The sequence below is a fragment of the Vombatus ursinus genome, unplaced genomic scaffold (assembly GCF_900497805.2).
Source record: "Vombatus ursinus unplaced genomic scaffold, bare-nosed wombat genome assembly UNPS02014813.1, whole genome shotgun sequence".
Classification (NCBI taxonomy): Eukaryota; Metazoa; Chordata; class Mammalia; order Diprotodontia; family Vombatidae; genus Vombatus; species Vombatus ursinus.
In genome coordinates, this window is record NW_020954591.1 from 15436669 (window position 1) to 15454517 (window position 17849).

The 17849-nt window shown below is 36.8% G+C and overlaps 1 protein-coding gene across 1 annotated transcript in view; it reads left to right on the forward strand.

The window, feature by feature from the left end:
• Nucleotides 1–17849, forward strand: part of ATP8A2 (ATPase phospholipid transporting 8A2) — a 741784-nt gene that overhangs the window by 490487 nt on the left and 233448 nt on the right. Inside the window, exon 27 of the mRNA XM_027877570.1 lies at nt 3548–3658. Coding sequence (XP_027733371.1) covers nt 3548–3658 — 111 coding nt within the window. The remainder of the gene's footprint in view (nt 1–3547; nt 3659–17849) is intronic.

Here is a 17849-nt window from a genome sequence, read left to right on the forward strand (position 1 = left end):
AAACTGTTTGGAAGTCTTGCTTTCCTAGAATATATCAGAGACTAAATGTTATGGACCTTGGAGTTATTAAATATTTGAGTTATAGAATTGTAGGGCTGAAAGGGAATCTCATTCACATCAAGATATTAATGACCAATGAGGCTAAAAGTATTACCTTTTGCAGGGATCTTTTATATTTTAAAAGTGGATCAAAGGAATTAATCTATAATAGAAGACAGTAGAATTTCATAGGATCACAAATTTAGAACTGAAAGGAACCTTAGAAATCATCTAGTCCAACCCCCTCACTGTACTAAAGAGGTAACTGAGGCCCAAAGAAGCTAGATGGTTTGGCCAAGGACACAGATAGAAGTAATAGAGCCACAATTTGAAATAAGGTCCTAAAACTCCTGGTTTGCATTTTTTCTACTCTATCAAGCAAGGTAGAAGAGTAGGAGGAGACCTAAGACTTGAGGACAGAACGAATATGCCCACTTATAAGGCTAGTGCTGACATTAAGCTGAGATGGAGAAAGGGAGAGTCTGCAGAAGAGGCCACTTGCCTTTTAATTAGAAACAGTTGGCTGCAACTAGAGCAAGAAAATCAAAAGGCACTATTTCAGAACACTGCTCACTACACCCCTCTACCTTCCACTCAGTATTTTAGTCTGAAGTAAGAACTGCTCAAAAGTCCAGTAGGATTTCATTTCCTGAAAGAAGGTCACTGAATCTACTTTCTTAGACATTCTTAAGTAATGGGTGGATAATTGCCTCATTGGTCATTAATATCTTGATGTGAATGAGTTTTAAACGTCTTTCCTAAGAGCAACTATAAGTAATGGGAATTTAAAGAGTACATACACTGCTTCCATACAGGAAAGGAAGTGATGGAAAGACCTGACGACAACCTTTGTCTACTTTGCAGTTTTGCCAAGGGCTGACTTTGTCTTTATCCCCCAGTATATCTGTGTTGTTCTGTAAAAGGTAGATATACTGCCTTTTCTAACCTTTCTGAATCTACACTTTGACCACTGCTACCACCCCTGGAGTGATAGCTCCTCTTTGCTTTCTAGCTTCCCTTCCAGTGGCACACAACTTTGCTTGTTGTCTTTATTACTAAATAAATGAGGGTGGTATTGTACCCCTAGCCTATGCCTTCATGTTTCTCTCTAGAGAGAGTCATCCCTCTACCTTTTTTTTGAAGTTATGCAAAACATTTTCATATTAGCCATATTGCAAAAGAAAAAAGCAAACAAAATAAAACAAAAATAGTATTTTTTTGAAAAAGTATGCTTCAGTCTGCATTCAGAGTTCATCAGTTCTTTCTCTGGAGGTTCATAGCATTTTTCATCATGGGTCCTTTGGAATTGTCTTGAGTAATTGTCTTGATTAGAGTAGCTAAGCCTTTCCTAGTTGGTCAGCATTACAGTGTTACTGTTACTATGTAAAATGTTCTCTTGGTTCTGACATTTCCCTTCTCATGAGTTCAGATAAGTCTTTCCTGGTTTTACTGAAAGCATCCTGCTCCTCATTTCTTATAGCAGAAGAGTTTTCCATCACAATCACGTACCACAACTTTTTCAGCCAATTCCCCAGTTGATGGGCATCTCCTCAATTTTCAGTTCTTTGCCACCACAAGAAGAGCTGCTATAAATATTTTTATACAAATAGGTCCTTTGCCCTTTACTTTGATCTCTTTGACTCCCTACTTTCTTAATGTTTTCAAAGCACCTCAAGAAAAGTAGAATTTTGATAGAGGTTTTTTCCCTGAAGGTAAATCATTGCAAAGCTAAAAATTGTGACATTAGAGATGACTCAAGCAGATGTTCTGTGTGCTCATTGATGTTTAATGTCAGGGGTCTGGGTCAAATGCAAACTTCCTTTATATTTGTTTTAGTTAGTTATTTTATGATTCCCTATTCTCCTCTGGAATCCTTAATGAGCCTTTATGGAGAGTTTTATTTTTCCATATGTGCCTATTCATGGCATTTCTGCATCAAAACTTTCTGTTTTAGACTGAGATACTAAGGTGCTGTGCGTTACACAGAGATCTGGCAATAGCATGTGAGAATATGGTCTCACACTAGACAGAAGCACCTCTCCCTGCCTGTTATCCTTGGGGAGCACATTGTAGACCACATACTTCCTCCTCTTACTTGTATTGTTTTGAGTCCAGAACTTCTTTTTAGTTTAAATAAAATCAATTGCACTTTAGCAGTAAGCCCAAACTAATAAAAGGGGGTTCACAGTATCCAATGAATTTGTTAATATTCATAGACTGTCAAATATAGCCTGATTGCCACTTCTGGGTACACAATGGGGATTTGAACTGTACTGTGCTCCTGTCCTGCCTGCAGCAATTGGTTGGGACAGAGTCCTCTTGACCTTCAGCCCAGAAATAGGGGGATTAAGGTTTTATTTCAAGGAAACTAAAAGGGGAATTGGAGGACCCTGTGTAAAGTATATTTAATATTCCAAAACTGTGATAGGGAGAATGAGGTTAGTTAGCCTTAATGTATTCATGCTAGAACACTCTAAGAGCCTAAGAACCTCAAAGTGATAATTTTGCTCCACACCAATGCTCACCCTTAAAGTTTTTCCATGCAATAGAAAGGAAGGGAGCAAGCCTGACAGTCAGGAATAGGTCATTTGTCCATGTGGGAGCAGTCTAGGCCCCTGTGCCAAAGTGAGATTTTATTCTTTTGTGTTAAACGCTACCCTTTCCCTACAGGCCTCTTTCAAAGCGCTAGTGCCCCTGACAAAGATAACTGGATTGTCACTGTCACCCTGTCACCTTATTGTAAATTAGTTAATCCACATCACTTCCCTAATTGGCTAGACCTCTGGCTTCATGTTAAAGTGCAGAAAGTGGATGTTGGGGATAATCATTTATTTATTTTTAATTTATTCATTCATTCATTCATTCATTTGTTTGTTTATTTATTGGCATTTGGCCTTTTTGGTGTTTTTTCCCAAAGGCTTAGTTCTAGGAGATGGAGGAATCTCCGTTTCTCTGGGTAGGAAAACTAAGGCAAAATTGTTTTCATTTGTCCCCAGTTGTACAGAAAGTTAGTGGTTGAACTGGAACTTTCCATTCCCTCTAAAATGCCCTTTTCATTAAAGGCTAAGGACTTAATCCCTCTTCCAATGATGAAGGTCCCCAAACCCTGTGATTTAAACTATGCAAATGATATCCCAAGCAGCCTGTAGTGGCTTTAAGGCAAAGACATTAAATGCCTAAGTGCTTTCATAAAATGGAGATTAAGTAATAATTTTAGTTTAACAGGGCAAATTAGTGTCCCCTGGGTTGGACGCTGCACCCCTCCCCCATCCCAAAGTGAATTGCAATTTGCTAATCTTGTAGTTTCAGGCCTAATATATCGACCTTTGAGCCTTCTTCACAAAAGGAAAACCTCGGACCTAGCAGTGAGAGGCCTGAGATTTTTCAAACTGCCACTGAATGATTTATATTATGAAATGGTGAGCTCTTAGCTTCTTGAATTGACTGTTACTTCTCTCTCTCTCTCTCTCTCTCTCTCTCTCTCTCTCTCTCTCTCTCTCTCTCACAGTTTGCCTACTTGGAGAAACTTCTACTGGTACATGGAGCCTGGAGTTACAATCGAGTGACCAAATGCATCTTATATTGCTTCTACAAGAATGTGGTGCTTTATATTATTGAGGTAAGGTTGGAGACATGATCTTCTGTGAAGAGATGAGCCTTTGGCAGAGGGGTTAATAGCTAGAGAGTGATTTAAATCATGGAGAAGGGGGGATATTTGTAGATTTAAATTAATCTCAGTGAAATAACTTGTTGATATGCAAATATTTGTAGAAAAGATGTCATTCTAATACATTGAGATAATGTGGGGCATAAGTAACTTGTTTTGGAGTCATAATGTGCCCCTGTGCTAAAATCCAGATGCCTATAGGAATCAGCAATCTGTGCATCACCGTCATTTTTGGAGAAGACTTCTTACCCAAAACTGCTATTAAGGACCATTCTAAGCATTCAGCTAATAGATTTGGGGACAGACCTTTTTCCCTGGTGCCTGTGCTATCCCCTTAACTTCATCACCTGCATAGAGAGAGGAGGAGAAAATAATTCATCCACTTCTATTCCCAGACCAATATGTAGGTACATCTGGTTCATGCCTTCTAGCTCCTAAAGGTGGCTGGAGCCAGGTGAGCCCTGAACATTAAGTGGCAAAGGCTCACACCTGCATGTGGCACCACTTTGTGGCCATAATAAAGCTTGTGTCAGTCCAGGTCTTTGCTTTCATGCTCTCTTTGAATGAACAGAATCTGGTGTCTATATCCATTTTTGTCATTGACCTTGCCATTTTTCTGTGCAGTCACTGTTTCTGGTTAAATGTCCTGAGTGTGTGTATGTATGTGTGGTCAACAAGTTTACTTAAATCTATCTAAATGAGCTCAGATTTTGTTGTCAGACTGATTCTAGGATGCTGATAGAATGGTAAGCTCATCGAAGATCAAAGACTGTAAAAGTATGGGCCTGGGGTCCATTCATTAGTCAATTTCTGTGGCAAAGCAAATCTTCCCGCTTAGTTACTAAATACTTTTGGAGGCAAACTCTGTCAATTCTGAAATCATTGACAATAACTAATAACTCCCCAAAGCCAACTTTTTTTGAAGCTAAGCAAAGCGACAGTTCTGATAACCAGACAAAATCAAGTTGGAGTTCCTGCTCCTATGAAGGCCCCTCATTTATGAGTACAGATGCCCTATGAAAAAAATGCAGTTTTGTGGCAGTAGTGGGGTATGCACATCCTTGCCCGGGCACTCTTGATTAGAAAAAGAGATCCCCTGCTTTCATACCTATACTAAAGCTGAAGTAAATGAATCTTGAAAATGTCTGCCATTGCTTCTGAAAACAGTGACAGAAATCAATCCAAGAGTTCCTTCTCCTGAGGGGAAAAAAAAAGAGGAAAACAAGCAATTCATTTTAGAGAGGTGGTAGCAGTGGGAACAAAGTTAAATCTTATTAGAGTTTTTAACAATAATAATAAAAAAAAATAGCTAACACTTAATATAGCTCTTACTGTGTGCCAGCAGGCACTGAACTAAGCATTTTATAATTATTATCTCATTTGATTCTCACAATAACCCTAAGAGGTAGGTGCTATTAATATCCCCATTATACAGATGAGGAAACTGAGGTATATAGCAGTTAAGTAATTTGCCCAGGGTCACATAGCTATTAAGTACCTAAGGCCAGATTTGAACTCTGGTCTGCCTGGTTCTAGGCCAGCAGTCAACATTAGTAATAATGACTCAGGTTTTTTAGCATGCTTTAAGGTTCCCAAGTCTGTCAGTCCTTTTTCAGTCACATCTAACTCTTTGTGACACCATTTGGGCTTTTCTTGTCAAAGATACTGGTTTGCCATGTTCTTCTCCAGCTCATTTTACAGATGAGGAAACTGAGGCAGACAAGGTTAAGTGACTTGCCCAGGGTCACATGGCTAGTGTGTATTTGAGGTCTGATTTGAACTCGGGTCTTCCTGACTCTAGGCCCAGCACTCTATCTACTGCACCATCTAGCTGTCCTAAGGTTCACAAAACATTCTACAAATGTTATTTTACTTGATCTTCATATCAGTCCATTTTACAAATGAAAAACTGAGGTGCAGAAAGGTTCATTATTTGCTAACATCACATTTCAACACAGTTCTCCCTGAGTCCAAGTATAGTGTTCTGTAAATTTATATGACCATGGAGTAGAAGATTTGCTTATCTTTTTGGCAGCCAACTAATAATTTTCTTAGCCTTAGTAATTAGGGCATCTATTATTTTATGGCTTTGAATGGTTTTCCTGAAAATGGTAGGTGCAGATAATAAATAAAACATTTGCAAAAACAGCTGTGATATTATGTGATATGATCCAACTGTTCTTTGTCTCCTGATAAGGGTATATAAAATCATGTGTTTGATCATTGGCTAATGTTTCCCCTATCTTAACTGAAGCTTGATGATTCTCTGGTGAGGTGAGTGCCAGGATATGGCAATTCTATCTAAATAGAAATTTCTTTGTAAATAGAAGAATAGGATTTATCATTTAAAAATGCTGCATGTTACTTTAAAAATAAATAAATAAAGCCCTGGAAATTAACTTGGCTTTACTTCTTTAAGAGAATTCCTTTTGTTTAAGGTCTTTTGCTTTCCTGTATTGTGCAAATATATGGTAAATAAATACTCCATGGGAAAAAAAATCTTAAATGAAGTTTGGGATGAGAGGTTTTAGTCAATGTATAAAAATCCTCAAGTTTGAAATGAAAGATAAAAGAAAAATGTTATTGATTTGTCCATATTTCTCACGTCCATTCTTGCTTGAAATGATAAGTTCTTATAGGGACATGGATCAAAGGATCGTAGATTTAAAGCTGGTAGGAACCTTAGAGGTCATCTAATCTAGCTCTCCCGGGTTTGATCTTTTTATTTCTTTCCTCCTATTTGTAGCATCCTTTGAGCCCCTAGAAAATGTTTTTTTCTCTGCCTTTGCAGCTGTGATAGGAGTGACTGACTCCTCATATGTCACTTAGGGTAGTACATAATTAGATTGAAGTAATTTAAGAGACTCCCAGTATCCACCCCCACACTTCATCCCAAATTTCATGTATATTTTAAGCTGACATAACTGTTGGCTTTGGGAAGTTCTTTATTTATCTGGTGTTTCCCATTATCAACCAATTGCAGATAGTCTAGACTCCTTATCTCTACATTCCCCATTAAGCCTCCTACTCTCCATGGGTTCCTTCCTACTCATTTACACCTACTATCTCATCCATGCTTTGTGGCTCTAATTGGGTGATGAAGATGAGGCTGTAAGATTAAGAACAAAAGTCTGCTTGGACTTAAAATGCAAATGAAACTGAAGATTCAAAGAGTATCATAGAAGCTCTTTCCGTTCTGAAATTTGTTGCCAAATAACAATTGTTTAAAACCTACTTTAAAAAACACTTCAAAGCAACACAAAGAATTAAGAAAAAAGGTATTTAGATTTATTTCACTGTCACCTTGATATTTAGCATCATATTGGTATTTCTAAAAGATATTGCTTTGAAAGCCAAAAAAGAAAAATCTGTGACTAGCCCTAGATTGGTTGTTTTGGGGTAAAATGTTTGCTTCCATAATGTTTTTAAAATTAATTTTTATTCATATTATTTGTTTTTACATTGCCTATGTTTCCCAAAAACACCCCTACTCCTACTCCTTCCAGAGAGCAAACCCTTATAACAAAGTTAAAAAGATGGAAAAAAATAGTTCAGGAAAACTAATTCGTATATTGAGAAAGTCTGTCATATACAATATTCCACACCCATAGTTTTCTATCTCTGCAAAGAAGAAAGAAGGGGAGAGGGGAGATAGCTTCCCATCTCTTTTCTTTGGGGCCAAACTTGATCATTATAATTTCTCAGCATTAAATATTTATTATGTTTATATTGTTATAGTCATTGTATAGTAGTGTTTTCCTGGTTCTGCTTATTTCATATTGTATCAATTCATAGAAATCTTCTTACACTTCTCTACATTCATTTCTCATCATATTTTTATAGCACAGTAATTTTCTATTAAATTCATATATCACAACTTGTTTATCTATTTTCCTGTCAATTGAGCAGGCATCTACTTTATTTCTAGTTCTTTGCTACTACAGAAAATACTGCTAGAAAAATTTTGGTGACTTATAGGACCTTTTTGTCATTTATCTCCTGGGGGTATATATGCCTACCAGTAGAATATGTGTGTCAGAGGAAATAAACATTTTAGTCACTTTCTTCGAGTAACTGGAATTAGGTACAGTGGTAAGATTGCTGTCCTTGAGTCATGAACACCTGAGTTTAAATCCAGCCCTGGACAATTATTATTTGTGTTATGTTGGACAAGTCACTTAACTTCTGTCTGCCTCAATTTCCTCAACTGTAAAATGAGAATAATAATAGCACCCACCTCCCAGGGTTATTGTAAGGACAAAATTAGATAAACAGTATATAAATGTTAACTATGATGATAATAATCATAATGATATAATTCTGAATTATCTTTCCAGAATTATTAACCCAGTTCACAGTTCCACCATCAATGAGTTAAGGTGTCTGTCTTTACCAACCCTTTCAATATAGACCCTTCTCTCTTGTCATCTTTGCTGGTTTACAAAGAGGTGAAACACCAGTTGTTTTGATATATCTTATTAGTGACTTGAGACATTATTTTGTATAATGATTATTATTAATAATAAATAACTCATTTTTATATAGTACCTTTAAGTTTATTCTTCACCCATGTCCCTTAACAGAATGAATGAAACAGACTTCTATGGCAGTTTGCTCTTAGCCAGATGTGATACCATTTCTAAAACAAAAGTCTTTTGTTTCCTTATCCACCAGGCAAAAACAAAAAAACAAAAAAAAACAACAATCCTCACTGCTATTTAGTTATTAAACATAATTCAAATAAGTAAATTGAACATAAACTTTTTCTCTTCCCTAAATCTTTCTATCTATTTATATGCTCATTATAGAGTTACTTTTCTGTAGATATCAAGAAAAAAACTCTCAAAAACATCTATTCTTTAAACAAATCTTCCCCAAAAAAAACTTTTAAAAAAAATGTTATGGAAAAGGTTATGACATTGCCACTAAAATAGGAGTTAATTATTTAAAATGTCTTAATTAGTTTCTATGGCATAATTTATTCTATAGTTAAGCTTCATTAAGGGTTAACTAGACTTTTGTGGTCTGGGCTGGGAACTGGACCACCATTATAATAATGTTTATATGAGAAAAATGCATTCTGAATTCTAAAATTAGAAACAAACTTTTGGAATTTTTATAAATTGAGGATTTCCTGTAATCCATGGGGGAAGAGAGGGGACCTAAACTATGATAGTGGAGATGAAGAAGTGATAAAACAACAAAAAGATCAAGTATTTATTTCAAGTCAAGAGTAAGTTAAAAAAAATGAGCTATTAAATCCAATATCTTCAGCATTTCCCTTGACTTTTAAAGTATATACAAAGCAAAATGAATAACAAAGATGAATTTTCATTTTTCAAGAGCATCTACAGCATATGCATTGCTATATATTTTCATTATTATATCTGGGTAATATACATCAAATGATTTCCCTGGGCCCTGAGTCCTAAGAACGTGATTAAACTGTATGATATCTCAAATGAATCTGCAGTCTCATTCACTTAGGAGTTCTTACAGTGATACAGATTGTAACCCATCTGTGCCTTTCCATCCTGTTGACCTCTTACCCACATCCACCTAAGAATTTACCATAAGTGGGGTACCTAACTTGCTGGAGGCCTTCCTTATTCTTTCTTGACTTCTTAAGATTACCAGTGAAAGTACTCTGGCTGTCTTTCTGCTTGACACCTCCCTCATTCTTGCCCCACTTAATCTAACTATTTTCTCTTTCTGCCGTGCCATTCTTTGACAATATCCTTCACTCCTTTCATTTGGGGTTCTCTTTTGGTTATGTTACAGATTGCTGTCATCTACAGTATGGCTTTCCATTGCCCTCTGTGTAATGCCCACATTTTGACTTCCACAGGCAGTGGTATTCTACATCTTGCTGATGAATAGCAACATCAATAAAAATGTTTATATTGAAAAAATCACTTCTGGGGTAGCTAGGTAGCGTAGTGGATGGAACACTGTCCTTGGAGTCAGGAGGACCTGAGTTCAAATCCTAACTCAGACACTTTGTAGCTGTGTGACACCAGGCAAGTCACTTAATCCCAATTGCCTCCAAAAAAAAAATCACTTCTGCCTATCTTTTGGCCAACAGTTATGATAGGACATGGAGTCAGAAGATGTACTTTGCAATTTCTTGAAAGCAATCCATCCTGTTTTCCTTCTTCTTTTTAACTCTGTATCCAGCTGAATGTCTATATGTATTATCTATTCCAGATAGACATCCTATTGGATCAGCTCTATTGGGTGTCCATTCAGATGCATACTGAAATATTGACAATAGACATTATTATTTTCTTTTTCTTTTTTTTTTTGAGAGGCAGTTGGGGTTAAGTGACTTGCCCTGCGTCACACAGCTAGTAAATGTTATGTGTCCGATTTGAACTCAGGTCTTCCTGACTCCAGGGCCGGGGCTCTATCCACTGTGCCACCTTGCTGCCCCTGACAATAGACATTCTTCATCTAATTATTTGGTCTTTCCTGTTAGATGGATAGGCCAAACTGCTTTAAGTGATTACAGGTGTCTCCCAAAAGGCTCTATTATCAATCGACACAGGTCATCCTCAAATTGGAATATCTGACCATTTGTAAGAAATCCCTTCTCAGTCTAGACTCTGTACTGGGGCATCAGAGTAGCACATACTTTTGGCAAGTATACATCTCCTGGTTTCACATTTCACCTGGTGCTTTTTGTCATAACCATATAACAGTGACCTGGAACAAGGAAATAGGTAGCACCATAATAGAGTATTATTCTTTAGGGATATGTAGTCCCTGTGGTATAACTCAAGCTATTTTACTGATTGCCTCGACTGACTAAGGTCTTTGGGGCCATGATGAACACACGAATGAGCCAAAGTTGAGAACGAGCTATAACTCTTTGGACCTGACAGACTCTTTATGGGATTCAGGGCAATCTACTCTTGCTACTAACTTGGGCTCAGAGAAAACTGTGCTATCTGCTGCAATATTTGTCCTCGTGAGAGTTTTTATTTGGTTTCTTTGCTTTTTTGCTCTCTGCCTCATTAACTCAACCTTAACAAATTTGGACCGGCGTTTGGTATCAGCCTACAATAGTCTACACATATATTTATAGATTCTGCAATATAACATCAACAGCATTTTTGTTTGTATTCTTGAAATCAACATGTGCCTATTTTATTAAGTGTACAAAGCATCATACTAAGCAACTAGGAATTCTAAGATAAAAATGAAGCTATGCCTTCATTAAGAGACTTAACATTTAAATATGGGTTTAAATTCATCTTAGTTATTAACTCTTCCTCATACATTATTATGCAATAATAGGTAGGGGAAATGGGAAAACATAACCAAAACACATGCCCTTTGAGCCTAACCATTATATGCTAACACTTCTTGTATCACCTTTTGAACAGATCTTCCATTATGTGCAAGAAATAAATTACTAATTAGCAACATTTCCTAAAATCATAGACCTTAGAAGGAGAAGGGACTTTAGAATTCTATTCCACTCCTCTCATTTTATAGATGGGGAAACCAAGGCTCAGAAGCAGAAGTAATTAGCCTAAGGGAAGTATGACTCATTGTAAAAATCACTAATTCATAGATCAGTAGTTATGTTGGTATGGGTACTTCTTCCATGGATACAGATGACAACCTCACTCTAACTTAGCAGATATTTTTTCTGTGTTCCTGGGATTAAAAAATTGATCACCCTCTGAAGTCAACCTTATGATAAGCTTCTAAAAATTAGGTTAGGTAACCTGTTGCTGGACCTATCCTCAAATCCTTTTCAGCTTGGAATAGGGCCTGCCAGAGCTTATACTTCACTGATGTGGCCTTCCAGAATCCAGGGTTACCTCCCATATTCCATTACAGTGTGAACTCTTTGAGAGCAGAGACTTGGCTTCTGCCTTTTTTTTGTATCCCCAGTGCTTAGCACACCATGTTAAACACTTCATAAATACTTGTTGATTGATACCATAGTAAGATATTGGAGAGCAACTTTAGCAAATGACTTATAAAAATACCTTGTGTAACATTCTTGCAATTTTTGTAGGAGGGGAAGATAAAAGTATATGGAAGTATCAGAAAGGCTTTTTGGGAAAAAAGAAGGAAAAAATCTTTGCAGCAGATTGGGTTTTGATTCATTCAATTCAACCAACATTTTTAAACCTCCTCTATGAGCAAGGCACTGTGCTAGAGATGGGGATATGAAGACAAAGCAAGATGGGTTTGTTCCTTCACCAATTTTATGTTCTGGGGGAAGGGGGACAGAGCACAGAAGCAGATAAGTAAATTCAAAGGAATTTGAGGAGCTGAAAGAAAACCAACTACTAAGGGAATAAGGAAAGGCCTTTTGTAGGAGACAGCATGGGAGCTAAGCCTCTAAGAGAATTAGGGATTCCAAGGGGCAGTGGGAGGAGAGGGTCGAACATTCTCTGCATGAGGATACATGAATAACACAGAGGTATAGGAATGATAGAGAATGTCATGTACATAGAATAACAAGTTCAATAGATCTCTTTAAATAGGTAGGAGTCAGATTTTAAAGGGTTTCAAGTGCCAAACCGACCTACAGAAGCTCCTTGAGCAAGGGAAGCTCCCTGACCAAGGGAGGATGGTGATCAGACCAGTGCTTTAGTAATATCAGTTTGGTAGCCGTGTAGAGAATGGGTTGAAGAAGAAAGAGAGTAGAAGACAGAATATCACTTAGAAGTCTACTGCATTCGTTCAGTCAAGAAACAATGAGAGTCTGAACTGGGTGGGGGGTGGGAGAGAATGGCCTTAGAAGTAGAGAGAAGAAAACAAATTCCATAGTTGTTGTGGAAATCAAGACTTCCTCCCTAGGTTGATTGGACATGATGGGTAAGGATGAAGGCCGAGTTGAGCATAATTTCCCTTTCAGAAAACAGGAGTGTCAATTAAAGAAATTGACAGTTGTATACCAGACTATGAACCTGTTTACTCAAAGGTGACAGTGACAAATGGCTGTTGGGATTTGACCTGTCCCTTAGTTCACTAAGCTAGTACCTGGAGACTAGTGTGTGTATGCATGGGCATGGTGCTGATGCCTTCTGCTCTAAAACAAACATTCACTACCCACATTGCTTGCTTAACAAGCCTTAGTAAGCGTAGAAACATGCATTGTCTGGAATCTAACTCATGTTGATTGAAAGTAGAAATTCATTTGTATGAAAAAAAATTTAGAATTTTAAAACCACATGAAAATCAGGGGAAAATAGAGCCTTACTGCTATGTGGTTTTTAATGTGGAGAACCACCTAAGATTACTCATGAAAATCTGGACCAGCATCAAACAGCTAAAAAAAGAAAAGAAAACTAAGAAAATATAAGATTTCATGAAGTAGATTAAATACTGGCAATACTTACCAAATTTTCATTTTCTATATACCTTTAAAAAGTATCATGGAGTATGCTTTATTCATATCTTGTCAGCTTAATCCAAAGAAGTCTCAAAGGTGTCTGTACTCTTTGATTTTTCTTTTTCTGAAAACATAATTCACATTCCCTTTGGCTGTTTTACAACTCCATTTTTTTTCTGTTAGGATTCTGGTGGCTTTTTCCCTTGCATTTCAGTTCCCTGTTGTGTTAAAAAATAAAATAATTCTCAGGAAATGGCTTGTAGGCTTGCCCCTTCCTCAGCTTTAATCCACAATTGACTTCTTGTTTGCGGAGTCTTCATTTAGTATGTTAATCCCCAGAGTTGTTAGGAGTCAGTTACAGAGATAAATCCAAACTAGTTTCTATTTCCCTAAAGTAATGCAGATTGAGGGGTGAATTGGTTAAGGTGGCCCCTATCCTTCTTAAAGAATTGTACCTTAAATCCTGCAGGAGACAGAGGATGTAAGGAAGAGTAGTCAACATAGGTTCATCAAAATATCATCTTTTGGGGCAGCTAGGTTGCGCAGTGGATAGAACTCCAGCTTTGAAGTCGGGAGGACCTAAATTCAAATCCGGTCTGACACACAACACGTTCTAGCTGTGTGATCCTGGGCAAGTCACTTAACCTCAGTTGCCTAACAAAACAAAAAAAAAAAGCCAAAATATCATCTTTTACTTCTCCTGAATTTAATGCTTACTATAAATATGACAGAGAATGAGTTTTGCATCAGCACTAAGTCAATCAAAAAAGCATATATTAAAATTCCTGCCCTGTACCAAGCACTGTGCAAATAAGCAGGGGAAGGGAAGTGGGGGAGGCGAGGCACGTGTGCAGAAAGAGAGGGAAAAAACATGTCTTGCTCTCAAGAAACGTACAGTCTAATGAGGGAGAAAACATGCAAACTACTTTGTACAAATAAGGTATATACAGTGTTAATTTGGAGATAATTAACAGCAGGAAGGCATTAGCATTATGGAGGTTTGAAAAAGGTTTTTCTCAGAAGGTGAGGAAAACCAGGGAAGGCTGAGACTGGAGGTGAGGAGCCAAATAGTAACATTGTTATAATAAATGGCAAATTGTATTCATGGCTGAATCCCATAGCCTTAATCTGATGAGTTTTACAGGGATGTTACAAAAGATTATTTCACTGTTCATGGAAGTACTTTCTTTTTCATTTGAGTAACCAGGTTGCAAGGACTGGACTTAAGTTTTAGGATATATCTGGGATGTAAAACAACTCCTAGAGTAATTAAAGTAGGGCAAAGCCTTTGAGAGTGTTTTATCCAGTCCACTGTTTGGTCAGAAAAAATGGTAGAGGCAATACAGTAACATTTTTGGAAACTACTATCCTGAGGGGATCCTGCTGCTTAGCCAAGTCTGCCATGTAATTAAGAATCCTGGAATTACATACAAAGAATTATACACAAAAATGAAACTGTTGGTAAAATTAAAACAAGAATGTTCTATAATACTAGATCCTATCAAGATTTCTCAGAGATTACTTGCGAACTATGATACAGTCTTTCTTCAGTATCAAAATGAGTATGTATTGATGAGAATTATGAGATAAGAAAGCCAAGGTCCAGAAAAGTCAAGTGACTTTAGCCAACATCACATATCTAATGGCCCATTCAAGACAAGAATCTTAGAATCTCAGAGGCTAAAGAGATCTCAGAGGTCATCAGGTCTAGCCCCATTCCTCTGACATCTAGTCGTATGTTTCATGTTGGTTCCAAGTATATATTATACTCATTGACTTGAAGATTTTAAGAGGGAAACAGTGGTGGTGACTTTCTGTCATTTTGATGATTCTGTAGATCACTTAGTAATGACTTTAGTACTGAATTTCTTCAGCGTTAAAGATATGCAAAAAAACATTCATATCTCTAACTTTTTCATAATTCTTATCAATACACATTCATTTTGATACTGAAGAAAGAATATATTATAGTTCTCAAGTAACCTCTGAGAAATCTTGATAGGACCTGGTATTATAGAAGTAGAACATTCTTATTTTAATTTTGCCAACAGTTTTATTTTTGTGTATAATTCTTTATGTGTAATTCCAGGATTCTTAATTACATGGCAGACTTGGCTAAGCAGCAAGATCCCCTTAGGATAGTAGTTTCCAAAGATTTTATTGTATTGCCTCTACCATTTTTTTAACCAAAAAAAATTGTCATACCTTTTTTCCATAGAATAATCCATGCAAATAATCTTCTTAGCTCATTTTATTCAAATGAAATTAGAATTTTATTATAATTTTATAACACAAAATATTAAACATATCTCAAAAACAAAATAATAAAAAATAATCACTTCATTGCATTTATTGTCATAAGATTGTAGGAGCATGGACTTAGAAATGGACAAGATCTTTGAAGTCTGTCTCATCTAGTGGTTTCCAGCATGGAACTTTGGGGCTCTGGCCTAATACCAATGGGGTGTAAACATTGAATCAAAGAGTGGAAGAAGAGTCATATTCCATCTCCCCCATGTTAGCCAATTGAGGAATTAAATCTCTAACATGATCATACCTATCTTCATCCCCTAACATTTCCCAGTTCTCTACCTTGCTCCTGTGCAAGAGTCTCTTCAGGCAGTTTATAACCTAAAAGCTACCAGGACACCTACAACAGCAACCAAACTAATATCATTGGGATAGTCCCCATCATCCAATACAAAACCTCTCGATCACCTAATAACTATAGCAGGCATCCCTCTGTGGGTGGATTCTGAGCTTGAGGGCAGTGACTAGTGAATTTTGACTCCTCACTCTCCTTTACCCCACTCCCCATAACCAGTCAGTTGCCAGATCTATCACATCTAGCCCCTTCTCTCTACTCACACAGAAATTACCCAAGCTCAGGCCCTCAGTATCTCATCTAGACTGTTGAAATAGCTCCTAATTGGTTTTCCAGCCTCAGGTCTCTCCTCACTCCAAGAACAGGCAGTGATTTTTCTAAAGTATAGCTTGCTGTACCCTACTCCATAAACTCCAGTAGCTTCCTCTTAATTCTAGGATAAAATAGTATTTCATTTTTTTAATCTCATCCTTTAAAAATTTTTATTTTGTGTAAGTTTTATATGTATATAATTACTAGCACATCAGCAAATATATGCCATTTATAAATAACAACATTTCTTCCTCCATGACTTCCTAGTTGGAACAAATTCACTATATTAGTCTTGATTTTTGATGACTTTGACTTTAACTTTGTTATTATGGAAAAAGTGAATATATTTAACAGTTCTGCTTGCAAACATGCCATAATTTTGGCCATTAGTTTATACTTTTTCCATCTTGAGTGAGTCTTGGACTTGGAAAATACTGGAAAACTCTGTCCTAGGGTGTGGAACATGCCTTTGAACAAGAATCCACAGCACGTGATCTAGTGACTCTGGGCAACTGAAAGTAGGCCAGTGGGAAATTTGGGTCTTTCTAAAATATTGCATAATAGCAGTAATTCTCAATTTAAAAATTGATTTCCTTTATCATAAAGTATATTTGTATATTGGAAAATAGTAAAATGTAATTTGTGAAAATTGTTTAGTTTACAACCCTTATTAACTTATAAAATCATAAAGCAGGGAAAGTTTTGCCAGTCTTTTACCTGAAAGCTAATGATTAGAGAATAATAAATTAATTCCTCCATCAATTATATAAGATCAAAATTCCTTAATGTGGCCTAAACCTTAGAGTGTGTTTTGGGTAGCTATAGTGGTCCAGTTGCAATTCAAAAACTCTGAGGGTTAGAAAGAGCCTCAGGGGCCATTGTCCAACTCATGGTCTTCCTCTGTCCCATAGACAGCTTTAAGAGGAACCCTTTCTATTGTCCTTAGCTCTTTGTGGGATAATATTGATATTATTCTTAAAGGACTAGACCAATTCAACGGACCACTGGTTCACAGTATTTTGGAGTATCTCTCAGACTGCCATAGGGATTAGTTGTACTCTCATTTATATTTGTGGCTTAGGAAAATATATAATGGCAGAAAGCTACCCTGAGTTCACCCATGCATTTAAATGAATGTGTTTTATGCACTACAGTAGTAGCTATATGCATTTGAAAAACTATAAAACATATTTGAGAGGAACATTATTTGGTCTGCAGAATTTTTTTTTTTTGCCGATTTGTGGATTCACATACAGATTCATGGGCCCCTTGCAGTAATTCTGCACCTACACAAAAGTTTGTAGTGTACAAGTTGGGGACCATTACAGTAGGCATTTATTAACCATCTACTCAGTGCAAGGGACATTGACAGGTGCTGACAAGGAACCAGTCCCACCATACCCACTGCCTTGATTAGCCTCCACTAACTTTCTCTACCATTTGACAAAAGGCCCCATAGCCACTACTAGACCAACTGCTATGGGCTTCTGCTTGGAGTAAGCTCAATAACCTAGAAGGATTCCCTGGAACCCAGCTGCTTGGACAAATCTACTATCCCTGGAATCTATCACCTCTTTTAAAGTGAGAATCAGTAGATAATAATAATTTTTAAAGTACACTATATAACAAATTTGACAGAAATGAATCTATTCTACATGTTAAAAATATAGAAAGGTTATAAACACATTTTGAGGAGATGCTATGTCAACATCTATTTTTGTAGATTCCTAACAGGGCTGGACACATATGGTAAGCTCTCATTAAGTACTTTTATGTTATTTTAAGTGAACCTGCTTTTTAATAAAGGTAATTTAGATTTAATTGTATTTTAAAGTTAAGTAAATAAGTAGAGGTTGAATACATAGATT